Here is a 22354-nt window from a genome sequence, read left to right as displayed (position 1 = left end):
TATAGGGACCTGATTTTCCCACTCAGAACAGATGTGGCCTGGCTCTGGTTAGCTAATCTGTGCTGTCTCTGAAAATCCAGGACGCAGAGTAACCAAATCCATGATGTTCATGATGGATCCTTCCCAAAAATACTCAGGAAAGGAGGGAAGTAGAGAAGAATCCCTGGTCTGTTTTCTTCCCCACACGAGGTGTGGCTATTTCCACACTTAGTTGTGATGTGGTAGATATCTAGGCCATGTGTTTCACTCCTGTGAGATAGGTTAATGTTCTCCAGAGCTTTCACTCTGGAAAGGTTTTTAAAATGTAAAATATGGGCTGGGTGCAGTGGTGGCTCACGCCTGTAATTCCAGTAGCTTGGGAGGCCAAGGTAGGCAGTCCCTTGAGCTCAGGCATTCGAGACCAGCCTGGGAAACGTGGTGAAACCCCATCTCTACCAAAAATACAAAAATTAGCTGGGCCTGGTAGTGGTGCATGTGTGTAGTTCCAGCTACTTTGGAGGCTGAGGTGGGAGGATCACTTGAGCCCAGGAGGTTGAGGCTGCAATGAGCCAAGATGGTGCCACTATACCCCAGCCTGGGGGACAGAGCCAGACCCTGTCTCAAAAATAAATAAATAAATAAATACATACATACATACATACATACATACATACAATAATAAAAATTAAAATGTGTCAAGTGGGTTGTAAAAACTTGATAAAATGAAATAAACTAATACAAGTCACTCACTTAATTTTACTGTAATATTATCCATTGGTAATGTTATTGAAATCTTATCATTAAAAATATTGTATCTGCTGTATTTTTGGTCATTTCTGAAAACTTTCTTATAAGACTTTGACCTGCATTATATGTTTCTCCTTAATCTTCACAGCATGATTTCGTGTTTTTGGACATTTGTATTGATTCTTCTCCAATTGGAAGATTGATTTTTGAGGTGATACTTTTTTTATATATAAGTTTGTGGGGGTAGGATCTATAACTGTTGGAGTGTTAAATATTTAATCTTTGAAACCTTTTGTCTTTATTTTGTAGCTATACTGTGATGTGTGTCCCAAAACATGTAAAAATTTTCAGGTCTTGTGCACAGGAAAAGCAGGGTTTTCTCAAAGTGGCATAAGACTACATTACAAAAATTCCATTTTTCATCGAATAGTACAGAATGGCTGGATACAAGGAGGCGGTAAGTTTAAAATCGTAAATACAAGTTAATTGCAATATCAAATGAGAAGGTCCAAACTTTCGTTTATCTTTATGAAATGTATGTAGAATTAGATATCCTTAAAATTAGACGTATTTAAAGAATGCTTTATATAGCCAAATAATGAAGTAAGATATTTGTATTCTTTATAAAACACCCTGATTATTAAAATAAATAAATCTAATTTATGTTACCAGGAATATTCCAAATTCAAAAATGACATAGGAGAGTAGAGTGACATTTTATTTTACCAATTTTATTTTTACCAATTTTAAATGCTCACCTAAATACATAGTACCTAGAAATACAGTGGTTTTAATAAGTATACTAAGAGTGGGAATTTGAAAATACAATAAATGGGCCGGGCGCGGTGGCTCACGCTTGTAATCCCAGCACTTTGGGAGGCCAAGGCGGGCGGATCACAAGGTCAGGAGATGGAGACCACGGTGAAACCCCGTCTCTAATACAAAAAATTAGCCGGGCGCGGTGGCGGGCGCCTGTAGTCCCAGCTACTCGGAGAGGCTGAGGCAGGAGAATGGCGGGAACCCGGGAGGCGGAGCTTGCAGTGAGCCGAGATTGCGCCACTGCACTCTAGCCTGGGCAACAGAGCGAGACTCCGTCTCAAAAAAAAAAAAAAAAAAGAAAATACAATAAATGGAAAACAACTTATTTCTCACCAAACATGTTACATTATTACAAGTAAAAAGAAATGTTTAAAGGATTTTGGTTTCTATGTTCGCTTTCTTTTCAGGTCAGTCCTTTGGTTTTACATAGACTAGGTGTCTGATTAAAAGCATGGAATTGAATTTTGGGCGCCTTTTGGGGGATAGTCTATAGGGAGCAACCAGGCAGCAATTTACAAATAACTGGGTTAGTGTCAAAGGAGATTTGCTTGAACTCGATGACACATGGAGAAGCTTAAATTAGTTTTTACCGTTTTTTGTATGATCTGGAACATTCTGAGGCTGACGAGGAGAAAAATATAGATATATTCCAAGCATCCTACACGTTAAAGCAGGTATTTTCCCTTTGGTTTCTCCACAATGAGATCATACCACAAATATTGTTATCTAACCTCACTTTCAAGTGTTTTTCCATTTTGTGTCTTTCCACTGAATATGTGGTGTCTATCTAACCATGCCAATGAACATAAACATACAAAACATTTAGCATCTGCCTAGTTTTCTTTTTTTATCATATTGCTATACCAGTTTAATTAATTCCCCATTGGTGAACATTTAGATGGTTTTCTATTTTTTGTTAGCATAAAACATTTCTCAAGGGGGCCTGTTAATATTAGGGGCTCCTGACACTGAGCTCAGTGTTGACTCTCATGTGCTAGGCTTTCAGATGCTGTGTTCTTTTTCTTTTTCTTTTTTTTTTTGAGATGGAGTCTCGCTCTGTCGCGCAGGCTGTAGTGCAGTGGCACTGTCTCGGCTCACTGAAAGCTCCACCTCCTGAGTTCAAGCAATTCTCCCTGCCTCAGCCTCCCAAGTAGCCAGGATTGCAGGGGCCCACCCCCACACCCAGCTAATTTTTGTATTTTTTTAATAGAGACAGGTTTGCCATGTTGGCCAGGCTGGTCTTGAACTCCTGACCTCAGGTGATCCACACACCTCAGCCTCCCAAAGTGCTGGGATTACAGGCATGAGCCACCACACCCAGCCCCATATGCTGTATTCTTTTGTTTCGTTTTATTTTTGTTTTTGCTTAGCTCCCACCACCCTTGCAAGATTTGGGAAAAGTAGGTCATATTATTTGTTTGTGTTTTTATTTATTTAAAGTAAAATTTCCAAATAGTAAAGTGCACAGATCTTGGGTCATGTTTTCAAACAGTGAGACAGCAATGTCCATCTCCAGTGTATATTATTATGTGACTTTGAATGGATTTGAGAGAAATGAAGGCATTCCCACATTCTTTTTTTTGAGACAAGGTCTTGTTCTGTCGCTCAGGCTGAGTGCAGTGGCACAATCACAGCTCGCTGCAGCCTCAACCTCCCGGACTCAAGTGATCTTCTCAGCCTCCTAAGTAGCTGGAACTACAGGCACACATTACTACGCCTGGCAAATTTTTAAAATTTTTTTTTTAAAAGACAAGGTCTCTCTACGTTGCCCAGGCTGGTCCTGAACTCCTGGACTCAAACAATGAAACCTCTTGCCTCAGCCCCACCAAAGTGTTAGGAATATAGGCATGGGTTTTAGCCTGTCATCCAGGCTGGAATGCAATGGCACAATCATAGCTCTCACTGCAGCCTCGAACTCTTCCCACTTCAGCCTCCCAAGTAGCAGGGATTACGGGCACATGCCACCATGCCCAGATAATTTTAAAAAATTTTTGTAGGCCAGGCACGGTGGCTCATGCTTGTAATCTCAGCACTTTGGGAGGCTGAGGCAGGTGGATCACGAGGTCAGGAGTTCGAGACCAGTCTGGCCAATATGGTGAAACCTCATCTCTACTAAAAATACAAAAATTAGCTGGCTGTGGTGGCACGTGCCTGTAGTCCCAGCTGCTCGGGAGGCTGAGGCAGGAGAATCGGTTGAACCCGAGAGGTGGACGTTGCAGTGAGCCGAGATGATGCCACTGCACTCCAGCCTGGGCAACAGAGCAAGACTCCGTCTCAAAAAAAAAATTTCTTTTGTAGAGACAGAGTCTCACTATATTTCCCAGGCTGGTCTTGAACAGCTGGCCTCAAGTGACCCTCCCACCTCAGCCTCGCAAAGTGCTGGGATTACAGGCATGAGCTACCACAGCTGGCCACATTCCATACACTCAGAGCTCTTCTCCAGAATGAGTTGTTTTATGTTATCAAATAGAACTAGAACACCAAAGGCCCTTACCACATTTCCTCTATTCATAAGACATTTCTTCAGTGTGAGTTCAGAAGGATCTTTTGAGATAAATTTAATGCATTTTATTATCATCATCATCATATTGAGCAGAATGATGAAGATAATGATAATGAGAGGGGGCATTCTAGAAGCATGTGATGCTGCATGGGCATGACACTCTGCCAAGCACTGCCTGAGTGCTCTACTTGTGTTACTTCATTTCATCCTCAGAGCTACCTGTGAGGCAGTTACCATTATCCCTGTTTGTACAGATAAGCAAACAGGTTTGGAAAAAGTAACCAACATCAACATTTTCATCAAAAATCAGCTGACTTTCAAGTTTGCTTTTAACCACTATTCAGCATCTCTGAATTTGTTGTCAGAAGTATAGCAATAATATCAGATATACAAGGCTGAATTCAAGAGGGTGGACTATGGCCACAAAAAAGAACAGTAAATACGGATTGAAATGGTGTCAATATAAAATATTCACCTAGGAGATCTGAAGCAGAGGACAAGAGTAATGCTGGTGGATGTGGGAGGGAGGGGGCAAGGGAATGTGACCAATGGGTAGGTAAGCTGGCAGGGGAGAAGACCACCTGGGCGGATTTCCTTGGGAGAACCAACCCCTAGGATCTGAAGGGATTGATGGTGGGGGGGCCCTCAGCTTCCCCATTTCCAGATTCAGCCTTCAGCCATGACAACTTCCTTTGGAGAGCTGCCTGGGGCTGGGTAGTGAACCATGGCTGAGTGTTACGTGAGTCGGGTTGGAGACTTAAGGCTTATCAATTAACTTCTGAGCCAGCTTTCTGAGTAGTATAATTTTTTTTTTTTTTTTTTTTTTTGAGACGGAGTCTCACTCTGTCACCCAGGCTGGAATGCAGTGGCACAATCTCGGCTCACTGCAAGCTCCGCCTCCCAGGTTCACGCCATTCTCCTGCCTCAGCCTCTCCCAGTAGCTGGGACTACAGGCGACCGCCACCACGCCCGGCTAATTTTTTGTATTTTTAGTAGAGACGGGGTTTCACCATGGTCTCGATCTCCTGACCTCATGATCCGCCCGCCTCGGCCTCCCAAAGTCCTGGGATTACAAGCGTGAGCCACCGCGCCCGGCTCTGAGTAGTATAATCTAAATGCTGCATGGCCTTTCTGGGATAAATTCTCTCTACATGCTTGGTGTTGCATCAATTTTCTTTGAAAAATAGCACACACACTTTTATTGTATGTAAATTGCTCATACTGACTTTAAAAAGCATAGTCCTTCAATAAATATTTATTGAGCACTGTATTAAAGGAGGGAGCAGAATAGAGCTGAAGTTAGTAGAGAGATACTGATGGGGAGGATGGGGGAGAGAGGACAGACCTCAGAGCCCACTCTTTTCACTAGAGTTAGCTTTGCTCCTCTTTTAGCTGTGGATAGATAAAAAATAACTTGTTCATGGAGTCTTTTTATAGTGGGAGCATTGCCTAAACCAAAATATGCATAGCATGTGAACACCTGAAAAAAACCTTGTTACATTACAGGAAACTTTATTTCCAATACGCTAGGTAAGTAAATGAGTTACCACTATAGGATATGAAATTTTGAACATGAATTCTGTTTGCAGCACCTATTTTTTATTCATATTCTTTTTTTTTTTTTTTTGAGATGGAGTCTTGCACTGTCGCCCAGGCTGGAGTGCAGTGGTGCGATCTCAGCTCACTGCAACCTCCGCCTCCCGGATTCAAGCAATTCTCCTGCCTCAGCCTCCTGAGTAGCTGGGATTACAGGCACCAGCCACCACACCCAGCTAATTTTTGTGTTTTTGGTGGAGACAGGTTTCACCATGTTGGCCAGGCTGGTCTCGAACTCCTGGCCTTAAGTGATTTGCCTGCTTCGGCCTCCCAAAGTGCTGGGATTACAGGTGTGTCAGCACACCTGGTTCTATTTTTTATACATATTCTAAAAATAACTTACTTTTCCTGTTTTAGCCTCTTAGTTTAATCTTGATCTCAGAAAAGCAAGATAGACTGTGGAATAACTTATGAAGAAAGCAGAATTTATGTGAACATACTTTGAAAAATTGTGGCCACAATTATAATTTAATGCTTCATCCTTTCAAAAGTTTGCATTATCATGAATGTAAAAGTGCTTACAAAATACAAGTGAAATTATTATAGTAATATTTTCGTAGTATGGATATTGAACAATTAGGTAACTTACTCTATTCATTGGCGTAAGTGGAATCTTTTTTTTTTTTTTTGAGATGGAGTTTCACTCTCGTTGCTCAGGCTGGAGTGCAACGGCACAATCTCAGCTCACTGCAACCTCCACCTCCTGAGTTCAAGCAATTCTCCTGCATCAGCCTCCCTAGCAGCTGGGATTACAGGCACATGCCACCACGCCCAGCTAATTTTTGTATTTTTAGTAGAGACAGGGTTTCACCATGTTGGCCAGGCTGGTCTCGAACACCTGGCCTCAGGTGATCTGCCCGCCTCAGCTTCCCAAAGTGCTGGAATTACAGGCATGAGCTACCATACCTGGCTGATTCCTTTTTTTTTTCTTTAATTGAGATGGAGTCTCATTATGTTGCTCAGGCTGGTCTCAAACTCCTGGGCTCCAGTGATCATCCCACCTCAGCCTTGAAATCATCATTTAAAGCAACATTTTTTCCCTGTCATTACTGTATCCTAAATCTTTTCATCTCAAAATTCTAATGTTTATTTGTTGCTATTTCTCAGATATAGTGTATGGAAAAGGAGATAATGGAGAGTCGATTTATGGACCAACATTTGAAGGTGTGTATCTTTACATTTTGTTAGTTATATATTAGTTGATTATTCAAACTTAACAGGACCGGACAGTTTCACAATTCCAAATAAGATATCACTGGGGGCAATACTTACAGTACAAGCAAGAGTTAAAAACGAGCGGATCGGGGGGAAGCGCCCTAAGGCCCGACCAGAGCAGCTTCATACACACATATTTTTTTCACTTACCTAATGATATTATTTCTTTAGGATAAATCCCAGAATTAGGATTGTAGAGTCAAAGGGAATTTATATTTTCAGGGCTTGTAATTTCCCGTGCTGATACTTAGAACTGGTACCTTGATAATCATTCTATTTAGATTGCTGTCAGGTGGCCAGGTATGGTGGCTCACACCTATAATCCCAGCACTTTGGGAGGCCGAGGTGGGTGGATCATTTGAGGTCAGGAGTTCGAGATCAGCCTGGCTAATATGGTGAAACTCCATCTCTACTAAAAATACAAAAATTAGCCAGGCATGATGGCGCACGCCTCCCAGCTCCTCAGGAGGCTGAGGCAGGAGAATGACTTGAACCTGGGACACGGAGGTTGCAGTGAGCTGAGATGGTGCCACTGCACTCCAGCCTGGGCGACAGAGTGAGACTCGGTCTCAAAAAAAAAAAAAAAAGAAAAGAAAAGAAAAAAAAGATTGCTGTCGGTAGAAAAACCCTGTGTAACATTTACAACAAAAGTAGGTGACAAGGTATCTACCTAAATTCCAAAATACAAACAGGTAAGGACAAACAACAAACCAACAGCCATGAAATCTGCACAGTATCAGCATCTGTGTAGGAGAGGGCAGGGCTTCCCAAGAATAGGGTACTTAGGATCCCCTAAGTAGCCAATAGTGTGTGAGTACAAGGGGCCCCCAGGAAGGTTGGAAGAGGCAGGAGCAGTCTAACCCCTGTGCACTCTCAAAACTGATCTGGTAAGGCTCTCTTCCAGCACAGGCTCCCATGCAGGTGGAACTGTTGGAAATGGCATCAAAATTATCCAGGATACAAGGACAATCATGACAAAGAGGGAATAGGAACAGAGCCAGAAATTTAAGGAAGAAAGCCACATGCTTAAACATGCAAGATTTTCAACATGCAAGAGGGAGCTTTTTGAAACTAGAAAATCTACTTTCTTTCTAAAGACACATCTAAACATTTAGGAAAACTAATGTCACCCTATATAACAAAGAGAGGTTCTCTGAAAGAAAATGATGTTTATTCAGGAATAGGGCATTGCAGTAGGCATACATGTGCCATAGGAAACGATGTGAATATTCAGGAAGGTAAAGGGAGACAAAGGGTTTTAAAGGAAAATTGGGGAAGATTACATAATTGTTTTGAAATGATTATCCTTGGCTATAGTGATCAGTAACAAGAGTCCAAGGTTGGACTGGACAGGTGTCCCTGCAGAAGTATTAATATTTCCTGCATAAGGTTGCAATGGCCTTTATGCAAGGTTGTGGCTTTTGTAGTTCTTTGTGATTGTTTTGTTATCAGGCATACAAGTGTGAGAGTTCTCTGTTCATAGCTTTCCTTGGCTGTATTTGTCAGCATTTTTTAAACATGACTACATTTTGATTCTGACCACTATTACACTAATTTTATATTAAAATGAACAATAGAAGTTTCAAGGTGATTATAAGAATAAAGAGAATAAGGAGCAGAGTAACATCAGCACTGATAGTGAATGTACCCTAGAAAGACATGCTCACAGGATACAGTTGACCCTTGAGCAACATGGATTTGAACTATATGAGTCCACTTAAAGAAACTTACAGTCAGTTTCTTTAAAAAAAATAGAGACAGGGTCTCACTATATTCCCCAAGCTGGATTTGAACTCCTGGCCTCAAGCAGTCTTCCCACTTTAGCCTCCTAAGTAGTTGGGACTACTACCTACTTAGAGGAGCATTTTTTGGAGAAGCTGCCACTGCAGCTATACCATCAGATGTGAAAACCTTGCACTTTTTTGTGAATACTTTTACCTTTTTTTTTTCTTTTCTTTTTTTTTTTTTTAAGAGACAGGATCTCACTTTGTCATCCAGGCTAAAGTGCAATGGCGTGATCATAGCTCATGGTAACCTTAAACTCCTGGGCTCAAGAGATCCTCCTGCCTCAACCTCCCAGGTAACTAGGACTACAGGTGCATGCCACCATGCTGGCTAATTTTAAAAAAATTTTTATAAAGATGGAGTCTTGCTCTATTGTCCAAGCTGGTCTCCAACTCCTGGGCTCAAGTGGTCCTCCTGCGTTGGCCTTCTGAGTCATTGGGATTACAAGTGTGAGCCACCAAGCCTAGCCTGCAAAATACCTTTTTTTGTCTTGTATTGAAAATGCAGCTTTTATGTGGGCACAGGATGGCTATAAGAAAGGCAGACCTGTAGACTCTAATATGATTTGAGAAAAAGCAAAGCTATTATATGACAACTTAAAGCAAAAAGAAGGTAAAAGATCTAAAACTGGATAATTTAATTCCAGCAAAAGATGGTTTGATAATTTTAGAAAAAAGTTTGGCTTTAAAAATATCCAGATAACAGGAGAAGCAGCTTCTTCTGACCAAGAGGCAGAAGATGAATTCCAAGATGTCATTAACAAAATGACAAGAAAAAGGATATCTACTTGAACAAGTTTTATGGCAGACAAAAGTGACCTATTCTGAAAAAAAAAAAAAAAAAAAAAAAGCCACAAAAAGGCCGGGTGCGGTGGCTCACACCTGTAATCCCAGCACTTTGGGAGGCTGAGGCAGGCGGATCACCTGAGGTCAGGAGTTCAAGACCAGCCTGGCCAACATGGTGAAACCCTGTCTCTACTAAAAATATAAAACTTAGCTGGGCGTGATGGCAGGTGCCTGTAATCCCAGCTACTCGGGAGACTGAGGCAGGAGAATCACTTGAACTCGGGAGGCAGAGGATGCAGTGAGCCGAGATCGCGCCACTGCACTCCAGCCTAGGAGACAGAGTAAGACTCTTGTCTCAAAAAAAAAAAAAAAAGCCACAAAAGACATTTATTAGTAAGAGAAGCAAGCACTAGCATTTAAGGCAGGAAGGAATAGGCTAACTGTACTGTTGTGTGCCAATGCAGTTGGGTTTATGATCCAGACTGCCCCTAACCATAAAGCTGCTAACCTAAACACCCACTGCCAGCCTTTTGGTTGTACAAAAAGGCCTGGACAATGAGAACCCGTTTTCTAGATTGGTTCTATCAATACATTCTCCCTGAAGTTATAGGAAGTACCTTGCCAGTAAGGGACTACCTTTTAAAAAGTTCTTTTGATATTGAACAATGATGCCCCTGGCCACCAGGACACCATGAGTTCAACACCAAAGGCATCAAAGTGGTCTACTCATCCCCAAACACAACATGTCTAATTCAGCCTCTAGTCAGGGGGTCATGAGGACCTTTAAGGCTGATTACACATGGTACTCTATGGAAAGGATTGTCAACATTATGGAAGAGAACCCCAATAGAGAGAACGTCATGAAAGTCTGGAAGGATTATACCATTCAAGATGCCATTGTTGTTATAGAAAAAGCCATGAAAGCCATCAAGCTCAAAACAAGTTTCTGCTGGAGTAAATTGTGCCCAGATGTTGTGCGTGACTTCATGGGATTTATGACAGAGCCCATCAAGGAAATCATGAAAGAGATTTGTGGATATGGCAAAAAAGATGAGGGGTGAACATTGTCAAGATGCGGATCTTGGAGAAATTCAAGGCCTAATATATACCACAGCAGAGGCATTCAAAGATGAGTTGATGGAGATGAGTGCCTCCGAACCAGTGCCAGATCATGAGGAAGAAGACGTAGAAGGAGCAGTGTCAGGAAACAAACTGACACTAGACAATCTGATGGAAGGGTTCCAGTTACTCAAGACTACTTTTGACTTCTTTTACTACATAGACCCTTTTATGATAAGAGCAATGAAACTAAAGCAAAGAGTGGAAGAAGGATTGATACTGTATGGAAACATTGCTAGAGAAATGAAAAAGCAAAAAGTCAAACAGAAATTATAATGTATTTCCGTAAAGTTAACACTGAGTGTGCCCACCTTTCCTGCCTCCCCTTCCACCTCGTCCACCTCTCTGCCTCTGCCACCCTGAGACAGCAAGACCAACTCCTTCTCTTCCTCCTCCTCGGCCTACTCAGTGTGGCAAGGATGAATACTGTTATGATGATCCACTTCCACTTAATGAATAGTAGATATATTTTCTCTTCCTTATGATTTTCTTTATAACATTTTATTTTCTCTAGCTTATTTTATTGTAAGGACACAGTATACAATACATGTAACACACCAAATATATGTAATCGACTATTTATGTTACTGATAAGGCATCTAGTCCATTGCAGACTATTAGTAGTTAAGTTACTGGGGAGTCAAAAGTTATATGTGGATTTTTGACTGCTCCAAGGGGTTGGTGTCCCTAACCCCTGCATTGTTTAAGGGTCAACTGTAGATCAAAACTGTAACAGTCAATATCAAAATAAGCTAAAAGAAGCCTGGGCAACATGGCAAACCCCATCCCTACAAAAAATACAAAAATTAGCTGGGCATAGTGGCACACACCTGTAATCCTAGCTACTTGGGAGGCTGAGGTGGAAAGATTGCTTGAGCCTGGGAGGCAAAAGCTGCAGTGAGCCAAGATTGCACCACTGCACTCCAGCGTGGGCAACAGAGCAAGACCTTGTCTCAAAAAAAAAAAAAAAAAAAGCTTAAAGACATTAAGAAAATGATACAAGACATGAAAGAGCTCATAAATCAGAATTAGAAAAACTTAAACATGATGTGACAGAGTTGAGGAAAGAAGGGCTGAGGAAAGCAATGAAAGAAAAATAATTTCAGAAGTGAGTAAACTACAAGGAACACAAGAGGAAATAAAAATACAACATATGTCCTAAAAGAAATACAAGGTAGGCAGAGGAACTTTTTTGTTTGCTTTAATTTTTGTGGGTACATAGTAGGTGTATATCTTTATGAGGTACTTGAGATATTTTGATACAGGCAAGCAATGTGAAATAATCACATCATATAAAATAGGGTATCCATCTCTTCAAGCAGTTATCCTGTGTGTTACAAACAATCCAATTATACACTTTTATTTTAAAAGGTACAATTATTATTGACTATAGTTGCCTGCTTGTTCTATCAAATACGAGGTCTTACTCATTTTTTCTTTTTTTGTGTGCCTATTAACCATCCCCACCACCCCCCTTTAACCCTCACTACCCTTCCCAGTCTCTGGTAACCATCCTTCTACTCTGTGTCTCCATGATTTCATTTGTTTTGATTTTTAGATCTCACAAATAAATGAGAACATGTTATGTTTGTCTTTCTGTGCCTGGCCTATTTCACTTAGCATAATGACCTCCAGTCCCATCCATGTTGTTGCAAATAACTGGATCTCATTCTTTTTTATGGCTGAATAGTACTCCATTGTGTATATGTACCACATTTTCTTTATCCATTCTTCTGTTGATGGACACTTAGGTTGCTTCCAAATCTTGGCAATTGTAAACAGTGCTGCAACAAACATAGGAGTGCAGGTATCTCTTTGATATAATGATTTCCTTTCTTTTGGGTATATACCCAGCAGTGAGATTGCTGGATCATATGGTAGCTCTATTTTTAGTTTTTTGAGGAACCTCCAAACTGTTCTCCACAGTGGTTGTACATTAATTTACATTCCCACCAACAGTGTACACGGGTCCCTTTTTCTCCACATTCTTTTCAGCATTTGTTATTGCCTGTCTTTTGGATAAAAGCCATTTTAACTGGAGTGAGATATCTCACTGTAGTTTGGGTTTACGTTTCTCTGATGATCAGTGGTGTTGAGCACCTTTCCATATGCCTGTTTGCCATTTGTATGTCTTCTTTTGAGAAATGTCTATTCAAATCTTTTGCCCATTTTATAATCTGATTATTAGGTTTTTTCCTGTGGAGTTGTTTGAGCTCCTTATATATTCTGGTTATTAATCCCTCGTCAGATGGGTAGTTTGCAAATATTTTCTGTGGGTTTTTTGTTTGTTTTGAGACAGAGTCTCACTCTGTCACCCAGGATAGAATGCAGTGGTGCCATCTCGGCTCACTGCAACCTCTGCTACCTGGGTTCAAGCAATTCTCCTCCCTCAGCCTCCGAAATAGCTGGGATTACAGGCGCACATAACCACACTTGGCTAATTTTTGTATTTTTAGTAGAGACAGGGTTTCACCATGTTGGCCAGGCTGGTCTTGAACTCCTGACCTCGTGATCTGCCCGCCTCAGCCTCCCAAAGTGCTGGAATTACAAGTGTGAGCTACCACGACCAGCCATGTCTTCACTTTGTTGATTGTTTCCTTTGTTGTGCTGAATCTTTTTAACTTGATATGATCCCATTTGTCCAGAGAGTTTCCTCGATGTCTTCTTGTAGTAGTTTCATAGTTTGAGGGCTTAGATTTAAGTCTTTAATCCATTTTGATTTTATTTTTATATATGGTGAGAGGTAGGGGTCTAGTTTCATTCTTTTGCATAAGGATATCCAGTTTTCCCAGCATTATTTATTGAAGTCTTTTCCTCAGCTTATGTTCTTGGCACCTTTGTCAAAAGTGAGTTCACTATGAGTGTGTGGATTTGTTTCTGGGTTCTCTATTGTGTTCTTATGGTCTATGTGTCTGTTTTTATGCCAGTATCATGCTGTTTTGGTTGCTATAGCTCTGTAGTATAATTTGAAGTCAGGTAATGTGATTCCTTCCGTTTTGTTCTTGTTGCTTAAGATAGCTTTAGCTATTTGGGGTCTTTCGTGGCTCCATGTAAATTTTAGGATTGTTTTTTCTATTTCCATGAAGAATGTCATTGGTAATTCCTTTTTAGAAGAAAGCAGCTTTATTGAACAGGCAGTGTTACAGCTCCAGTAGTGCTATAGCTCTGTGACTGCTCCTGCAGAGCAGGGCTACCCCGTAGGCAGAGAGTAGCAGCTCAGGACAGTTTTACAGTCACATTTATACCCACTTTTATTTGCATGCAGATTAAGGGGCAGTTTATGCAGGAAAGGGATAGTAACTTTTGGATCATTAGATGCCATGGAAAAGGCCAGTAACTCCCAGGTGTTGCCATGGCAACAGTAGATTGATATGGCACACTGATGGACAGGTCTGATTGAAAGGCGCTTTTGCCCTGGCCCTATTTTAGCTAGTCCTCAATTTGATCCATTGTCTGAGCCCCACCTCTGGAGTCAAGTCCTGCCTCCTACCTCATTTTCCCCTCAGAAATTAGATCCTCCTCCTTAATATTAAGAGGGCTGCAGAAGGGTCAAGGCCAGTCTTCTGTAACTGCTTGCTGCTGAGCTCATGGCCATAGGCCCTGCCTAGCACTGGAGGAGTAAAAAATCTCTGGATACCTGATGTAACGGGCCCACAGGCAGGACACTTTCATTCTCCAGGTCAGTAGATGGGATAGGTTGGAAGCCTTGTGCCAGCATTGTTTTTTACCTGGAACTGTTGTAATCTAGAAAACACGAACTTTTACTAAGAGGTTAAATAAGCAAGGGCCAAAAATTAGAAACAAAAAGATAACTATCCAAGGTTCTATGAGAGGTAAAAACCAGGTGAGACTTGGGAAAGCACTTGATAATTGACCAGCTATAGTTGGGGTCAGTGCCCTGGTTATATCTCTGTAACCAGGTGGCTTGTTCATAGATCTTTTGCATGTTAATCTCAACTTGCCTAGAGTTGTTAACATCTGTGCAGCAGGTTTTATTAATAACTACACAGACTCCACTGTGTTCAGCTAGTAAATAATCCAATGCTAGTCTGTTAACGAGAACTGCATTTGCCAAAGAGCCTAAAGACTCTTGAATTCCCTTTAATGCCTGACCTGTGTTGGTGGCTAAGGATTCTAGGGATTGAGTCAAGTTCATCAGAGTTGACTCATGGTAGGCAAAGCTGCCCCAGGGTGCTGCTAGTCCTATCACTGCCAATTCCTGCCAGAATTACTCCTATTACTCACTTACTTCTAGTATTCTTGGGTGTTATGCAGTTACAGACAGTGACTCCTGGAGGGGCAAGAGTGGCCAGCATACATTCACCTCTGTTCCAAGATTTTGATATAAAAGGGAAAGCTACTCCTAAGAGAACAGGTGACTCCCTGGGGAGTTGGGCGCAGTTCAGGTTGTAACTTCTTCCCATTCATGCCACAAACAAAAATGAGCCAGTTGGGGCACAAACAGAAGCTCTATGGGGTGTGGTATTTATGCTTTGCTGTGAAATTGTGTCTAGAGAGATATTTTTCCCCTGTTCCAATGGGGGTGGCGGGACACCCTTTGTTGTCCGAAAGGGGGCAGTACTCCCACCTTCCCAGATGAGGCAGTTTTTTTTCCTTATATGTTCTGATCCAGAAGGCACCATATGTAGTCTCCTCGCTTACAAATAGAATCCCATTTACCTTGCTGTGGCCTTGGGAACATGGCAACTAAAGTTTTATGAGAGCATCACAGGGAGGCTTCCACTCTTGTGTCATGAACACAACAGTGAATGCAAAAGATAGAATCATTAGTGCACTAGAGATATAAATACCCAATTTCCCAGGTCCAGGTAATGGTGGCAGGGGGTTCAAGTGGAATCCGTTAAGTGGGGGAGAGTTCCATTCAACAAGTAGGAGTTTGGGATTTGAAGATCACTATCGTTAGGAGGTCAGCGGGGATGGTAGTGAGATTTCTTAGGTAAGCCAGAAGATAGAACTCTCTATCCTGGGAATGTTCATGACAAATCCAGCAGCCACGAAGATGATTCCCTGATGCAATACTTGTCGAAATATTTGCTATAGAGTTGTGTTCCCACCCACACTGGACCAAGGTGATTAGGAGAGCAAACAGGATGAACAGTGACAACATGGTGTTCCATTGGGCCTTAGCATGGCCTCTACACCCAACAAGGACAAAAGAGTGTTTCCCAGGAGCTTGGCTAAAGCTACAGAAAAGAAGTATTATAATCAGGAAGAAGAAAAAAATTAAAGCTCCAGCAGAAATGGCACCAACTGATCTTCCACGTGGGACACGAGTGAAGATCTCTCCAGGATACCTCAGCTGGGATGGGCTCAGCGAGAGGGGCTTGCATCAGGTGGTAATCCATGGGTCTGCTGGTCAGAAAAGTGGGCCCTACACGAGGCAGATGGCACTATGGCCACCCTGCTAGTGGGCTGTCATTGGTATTTTGATAGGGATTGCATTGACTCTAGATTGCTTTGGATAGTATGGACATTTTAAATAATATTGATTCTTCTAGCCTATGAACATGAAATAGCTTTCCATTTTTGGGGCATCCTCTTCCATTTCTTTCATCAGTGTTGTATAGTTTTCATTGTAGAGATTTTTCACTTTGGTTAATTCCTATTAATTTAGTTTTATTTGTAAATGGGGTTACTTTTTAGATTTCTTTTTCAAATTGTTCACTGTTGGCATACAGAAATGCTATTGATTTTTGTATGTGTTTGTATCTTGCAACTTTACTGAATTTATTTATCAGTTCTAATAGATTTTTGTGTGGAGTCTGTAGGTTTTTCCAAATATGAGATCATGTAATCTATAAACAAGGATAATTTGACCTCTTTCTTTTTTTTTTTTGAGATGGAGTCTTGCGACACTGTCGCCCAGGCTGGGGTGCAGTGGCGTGATCTTGGCTCACTGCAACCTCTGCCTCCTGGGTTCAAGCGATTCTCCTGCCTCAGCCTCCTGAGTAGCTAGGATTACAGGCACCTGCCGCCATGCCTGGCTAATTTTTTTGTATTTTTAGTAGAGATGGGGTTTCACCATGTTGGCCAGGCTTGTCTGGAACTCCTGACCTCAAGTGATCCGCCCACCTTGGCCTTCCAAAGTGCTGGGATTACAGGCGTGAGCCACCACACCTGGCCTGACCTCTTTCTTTCCAATTTGGATCCCCTTTATTTCTTTCTCTTGTCTGGTTGCTCTAGCTACATAGTACTAGGAGAACTATACCCAGTCTTTTGAGGGTTTTTATCATGAAGGGATGTGAATTTTGTCAAATACTTTTTCAGCATCAGTTGAAATGATCATATGGTTTTTATCCTTCATTATGTCGATATCGCATTGATTGATTTGCATACATTGAACCATCCTTGCATCTCAAGGATAAGTCCTGCTTGGTCATGATGAATGGCCCTTTTAATGTATTGTTGAATTTGGTTTGTAAGTATTTTGTTGAGGACTTTTGCATCAGTATTCATCAGAGATAGTGGCCTGTAGTTTTTTTTTTATGATGTGCCTTTGTCTGGTTTTGGTATTCAGGGTAATACTGGCCTTGTAAAATGAGTTTAGAAGTATTCCCTCAGGAGGAGGAAATTTTTTTAAACCAAAAGTAAATGAAGAAAGGTAAAAATTATTTACAGGAAAGTGACAAATATTAAAGAAAGCGGACATTTAACATTTAGATGATACGTATCTCTAAGGAATTAAATTAATGCAGGGGAACAGAATGAATGCTAAGACTATAATTAAAGAAAACTTCCCTAAAATACAAAAAGGATTTGAGGTTCTATATCTTATTTTAGGTGGTGGTTATACAGCATCAAACTGAACATCAAAGATATATTTATTAAATTTTAATAAAATGCATTTATCTTAGATGTTTGACACATTTTGACAATTGTGTATACCTCAAGCATATGTTTATATTGTAAGTAAAAATACTTATATATCTCAAGTGAAAATGTTTATACCTCAAATAAAAATATCTGTAAAAAATTGAAACCACTTATTGAAAATGCATACCATGAACCTGACAATTTGAAGCAGAAAAACCAACACCAAGACATATTTTCCTAACATTATTGGACATTGAAGAAAAATTATTTGGGCATCTAGGGAAAAAGAGCAAATGATTTATAAGGGAAAGAAAATTAGATTATCATATTCTTTGACAGCAACACTTTATGCCAGAAGAAAATGGAATAATATATTTATGAACTCAAGCAAAGGAAACGTGAGCAAGGATTTTATATCTAGTCAAACTGATGTTGAATTATAAAGGACACACAGGTTTATCAACATGCAAGACTTCAGAGAATAGTGTTGCCATGAGCCCTTTCTGCAGCATGTGCTGTAGAATGAATTTCACAAAACTAAGTATTAATAATAAGAGAGACCTTGACACACAACTGGTGGTGAGCATTAATCATATTATTATTTGTGAATTTATTATATTCAGTGAGGAGTATGCCAGGTGTGGCAGCATGCACCTTTAGTCCCACCTACTTGGGAGGCTGAGGCAGGAGGATTGCTTGAGCCCAGAAGCTTGAGACCAGCCTGGGCAACATAGCAAGACCCCATCTCAAAGGGTGAGAGTATGCTGTATGATGATATGCTTGGGCAGTGGAGACATAGGCTATTTAAAAAATAGAAGAAAATGAATATATACAAATTTTATTTTTTAACTATTCTCCGTAAAGTACACCGGTGATGGTATTATTAGTATTGTTATTTTGAGACCGTTGTATGTGTAATGTGGGATAAAGTCATTGAGTAATTATGGAATATTCAAATTTCATAATTTTCTTTGTCCTTGAGAATCAGGATTCTCAATGTGGAAGAAAGAAGATAGAGATGAAATATAATAGAGGCTAATAAGAATATTCCATAGTCCTGGCCGGGCGCAGTGCCTGTAATCCCAGCACTTTGGGAGGCCGAGGCGAGCGGATCACAAGGTCAGGAGATCGAGACCATCCTGGCTAACATGGTGAAACCCCGTCTCTACTAAAAATACAAAAAATTAGCCAGGTGCGGTGGCAGGCGCCTGTAGTCCCAGATACTTGGGAGGCTGAGGCAGGAGAATAGCATGAACCTGGGAGGCAGAGCTTGCAGTGAGCCGAGATAGCGCCACTGCAGTCCGGCCTGGGCGAAAGAGCGAGACTCCATCTCAAGAAAAAAAAAAAAAAGAATATTCCATAGTCCTGGACATGACTTTAAACTCAAGAAATATCAAATGTGTATATATATAGCTCTATCCACTGAAAAGGTCTATAAACAACGACCACAACTCAGTAGCAATGCATAGTCCTAGAATTTAGATTGTTGTTTTGAAATGTCATTTCTCACTTAAAGAAACCAGAGTCTCTGGGAGAAATGGCAGATGCCAGATCTCAGGGAGGAAATCTACCAAATGAGCCTGGAACCTCATGTTCTATTAGATAGCAAAAGTGGCCTTTGTTGTACGATGCTACAAAGTGTGGAGATTTCTGAAAGATTACTGGGGTCATGTCAAAAGGCCTCAGGAGCCAATTTGAAGAGGGTCTCACTGACCAAAGATGGAGTAATTTGAGCTTCACAAACAACAGTAATTGCAATTGATCAAAACCCAACAAATATTTCGAATCTGTGAGTTTATAATGATATTATAAAATAAAGGCTAATGGGTTACCTTTGGAGGAATACTAGGAAATGAATTTATCATGAAAAGTGGTAAGTATAGGGAAAGAATCAAGCACCACCTTTCCTATATGAACTGTACTAAATTTTAGATAAGGGGAAACATCTCTTTATAAAAGTATTGCCACTGATAAATGAAAAGGAAATAATAGAATTGGAATGTCACCATTTTGCTGCCCCCAGTGAAATAATGGGTCTAAGCATTTGCTGCATCAGTCTGCTAATTTCACAAAAACAGAGACAACCAGACATGATGAGGCTTCTGTTGAAAGAACACACTACCAAAGAATATCAGTCTGACTAAGCCTCTGGACTCAGCTGCCGATTTGCAAGAAATACAGTCAGTTCTGTTGTAATGTGACATATGTGTTCCTAAAAAATCTCCACACTTTGGCCAGACATGGTGGCTCATGCCTGTAATCCCAGCACTTTGGGAGACTGAAGTGGGAGGATTGCTTGAGCCCAGGAGTTCAAAACCAGCCAGGGTAACATAACGAGATCCCATCTCTTAAAAAAAAAAAATTAGCTGGGTGTGGTGGCATGCACCTGCGGTCCTAGCTACTTGGGAGGTTGACGTAGGAGGATCTCGAGCTGGAGAGGTCCAAGGCTGCAGTAAGCCATGATCATCATGATCATGGAGCCATGATGGACTCCATCCTGGGTGACAGAGTGAGACACTGCCTCAAAAAACAAAACACAAACCAAAAAAATCTACACTTTGCAGCATTGTGCAACAAAAACCACTGAGTTTATTGCGAAAATGAGGTTTAAGAAAAACTTTCTTGATGGCATTAAAAAACAGGATAGTAACGAAAAAAAAACCAGCAATACAGTTTTACATATTTAAATGGTCACAAAACATACATACCTTGTAAAAGACCTGAAGTTCGTGAAGGTGGGTATGGGAAGAGTTGCAGCTTTTGAGCAATTTTGAAGTGGCGGAAGGAGGGTTTTCTGCAATCAGAACCCTAGGTGTGGGTGGGAGAGGCTCAGAACAGCTCCAGGGTAGCTGGTAGATAGATCTGAGGTGTATGTGTTCCTATGTGGCTCTGTGTAGCTGAATGCAGTTTTCATTTCCCTAGTGTTTCTCATGGTGGAAGAATGTAAGTGGGGGCAAAATCCATAATGCACAAGGCTTTCCCTAATATATCCATCAAGTTGAAGCAAATGTGCATTTTCAAAACAAGTATTATAGCAGAACTGACAGGACAGAAGACAGAGCAACATGCTGGACTGTACCATGTGTGCAATCAACAGACTCCAGACTGGGAGAAATTCTCGAGGTTAAACAGCTCAGGTTCATTAGTAATAGATAAATGTAAGGAAAAGAAAGGGATGGAGGTAAGAACCTGCAGATCAAAAGAGGCTTAAAAAGCATAACCAATTTTTTTAAATGGGAAAGACTAAATTATAGTGCTTAGGGATGCATATTTTGATGTTAAAACTATAAAGAAACATTAAGTGCATGGTTATATAAAAGTCAGAGGAATGATTCCTTTTGGGTGAGAGAGGGGCTTGACAAGGAACTTTGGGCAGAGGCCAGCAAAGTTTCTTTTCTTGGCCTGAGTGGTAGTTAAAAGGGTATTTGCCTTATAATAACTTTATACATTAGTTTTCTGTGGCTTTTTGTGTCTATATTTGAATAGAATGAAAAGGTTATGAAAAGATATCTTTTTTTTTTCCTTTTTTGAGACGGAGTCTCTCTCTGTCACCCATGCTGGAGTGCAATGGCGTGATCTCGGCTCACTGCAACCTCCACCTCCCAGGTTCAAGTGATTCTCCTGCCTCAGCCTCCTGAGCAGCTGGGATTACAGGTGCGTGTCATCATGCTCAGCTAATTTTTTTGTATTTTTAGTAGAGACGGGTTTCCCCATGGTGGTCAGGCTGGTCTCAAACTCCTGACCTCGTGATCTGCCCACCTCGGCCTCCCAAAGTGCTGGGATTACAGACGAGGGCCACCGCGCCTGGCCGAAAAGATATCTTTATTGAATCGATGGCCAAAGTGAAAGGGAAAAGTAATAGCTACTTTCCTTCTAAATTCCTGCAGACAGCTTTATCAAATGAAAACATGCAAGTGACACCATTCCTTTAGTCATTCATAAAATACTAAATTCCAAAGTAGGTGCTCACATGGTGCTAGGGCCTGTGGCAACAAAGATGGTATAACCGAGTTTCTACTTGGAAGGCTTGTAGTGGTTTTGTGCAGATAGATGTTGAAACAGATCAACTACAGGTGCTGTGTCAGTTGCTGTTAGAGAGGAAGGAACTGAGTACTGTGGGAAAAGAAAGAATAGCTGCCTGGAGAGTTGGATGCCGTGGCACAGAGAAGCTTTGAGTTGGGTCTGCAGCAACACGTTGCAGATGGAGAAAGGACTCTCCTGGCCCCAATCCCTGATGAGAATCCACTGTACCTCTCCACCCCACAACCATTATCAGAGCACCCAAATGCTTTGTGCTCAGAGGCACAGCCTCAGATGGAACGTGGGCCTCCTGTCCAGGAGATTGATCTGTTCACTCATCTCCTTGCCTGACCTCCTAGACACCCCTGAGTCTCTGCTGATTATCCCTCACCCCATCCTTAGACTGTGGTAGTATCTGGTCTCCAGATAGAATCTTTGCTGTCCTCACTATGCCCATGGAGTCCCAGGACGTTCAGTGAAGTTTTTATTATTCGGTTGGTCTGGTAGGACAAAATTAGAAAAAATCCAGGAAGCAATCAAGTGGGAAGAAGAGATGTTCCAGAAGGAAAGATGAGTAACTGTGAAAGCGAGAGCACAGCTAGTCCTCAGAACAGCTAAGGCATGGGTCTGTCTCCCTCATCCCTTCAACTGCCTGGGAATGTGAATGCAGCAGCCAGCCAGTCCTCCACATTTCTCTCATGGGGTCCTACTTCCATGAGATGCAGAATTGAAACTGGGGCTGTGAAAAACTGCAACCACAAAACTCACTTTTATTAAGCTTAACACAAAAATAATGCAATTAATAATGTATCATTTAATTAGATTGTTTTATAAACGAATTAATTTTTTTAACCTAGGGAAAGTCTGTTTTGCTTTGTTTTGAATCACAACTTTTAAAGTCCTAAATAAATAGGCTCTTTCTACTTAGGCAAGTTTCAGCTATTGGTTTCTG

The 22354-nt window shown here is 41.1% G+C and overlaps 1 protein-coding gene across 4 annotated transcripts in view; it reads left to right on the top strand.

Moving 5' to 3' along the window:
• Positions 1-22354, top strand: part of PPIL6 (peptidylprolyl isomerase like 6) — a 46241-nt gene that overhangs the window by 13726 nt on the left and 10161 nt on the right. For all 4 annotated transcript variants that reach the window (XM_055260963.2, XM_055260999.2, XM_055260970.2 and 1 more), the window contains 3 exons: positions 875-937; positions 1036-1183; positions 6752-6808. In XM_055260963.2, coding sequence (XP_055116938.2) covers positions 875-937; positions 1036-1183; positions 6752-6808 — 268 coding nt within the window. The remainder of the gene's footprint in view (positions 1-874; positions 938-1035; positions 1184-6751; positions 6809-22354) is intronic.

Source organism: Symphalangus syndactylus, chromosome 2, assembly GCF_028878055.3.
Source record: "Symphalangus syndactylus isolate Jambi chromosome 2, NHGRI_mSymSyn1-v2.1_pri, whole genome shotgun sequence".
Lineage (NCBI taxonomy): Eukaryota > Metazoa > Chordata > Mammalia > Primates > Hylobatidae > Symphalangus > Symphalangus syndactylus.
Note: the sequence above shows the minus strand (reverse complement) of the source record. Positions and strands in the feature narration are given on the sequence as shown.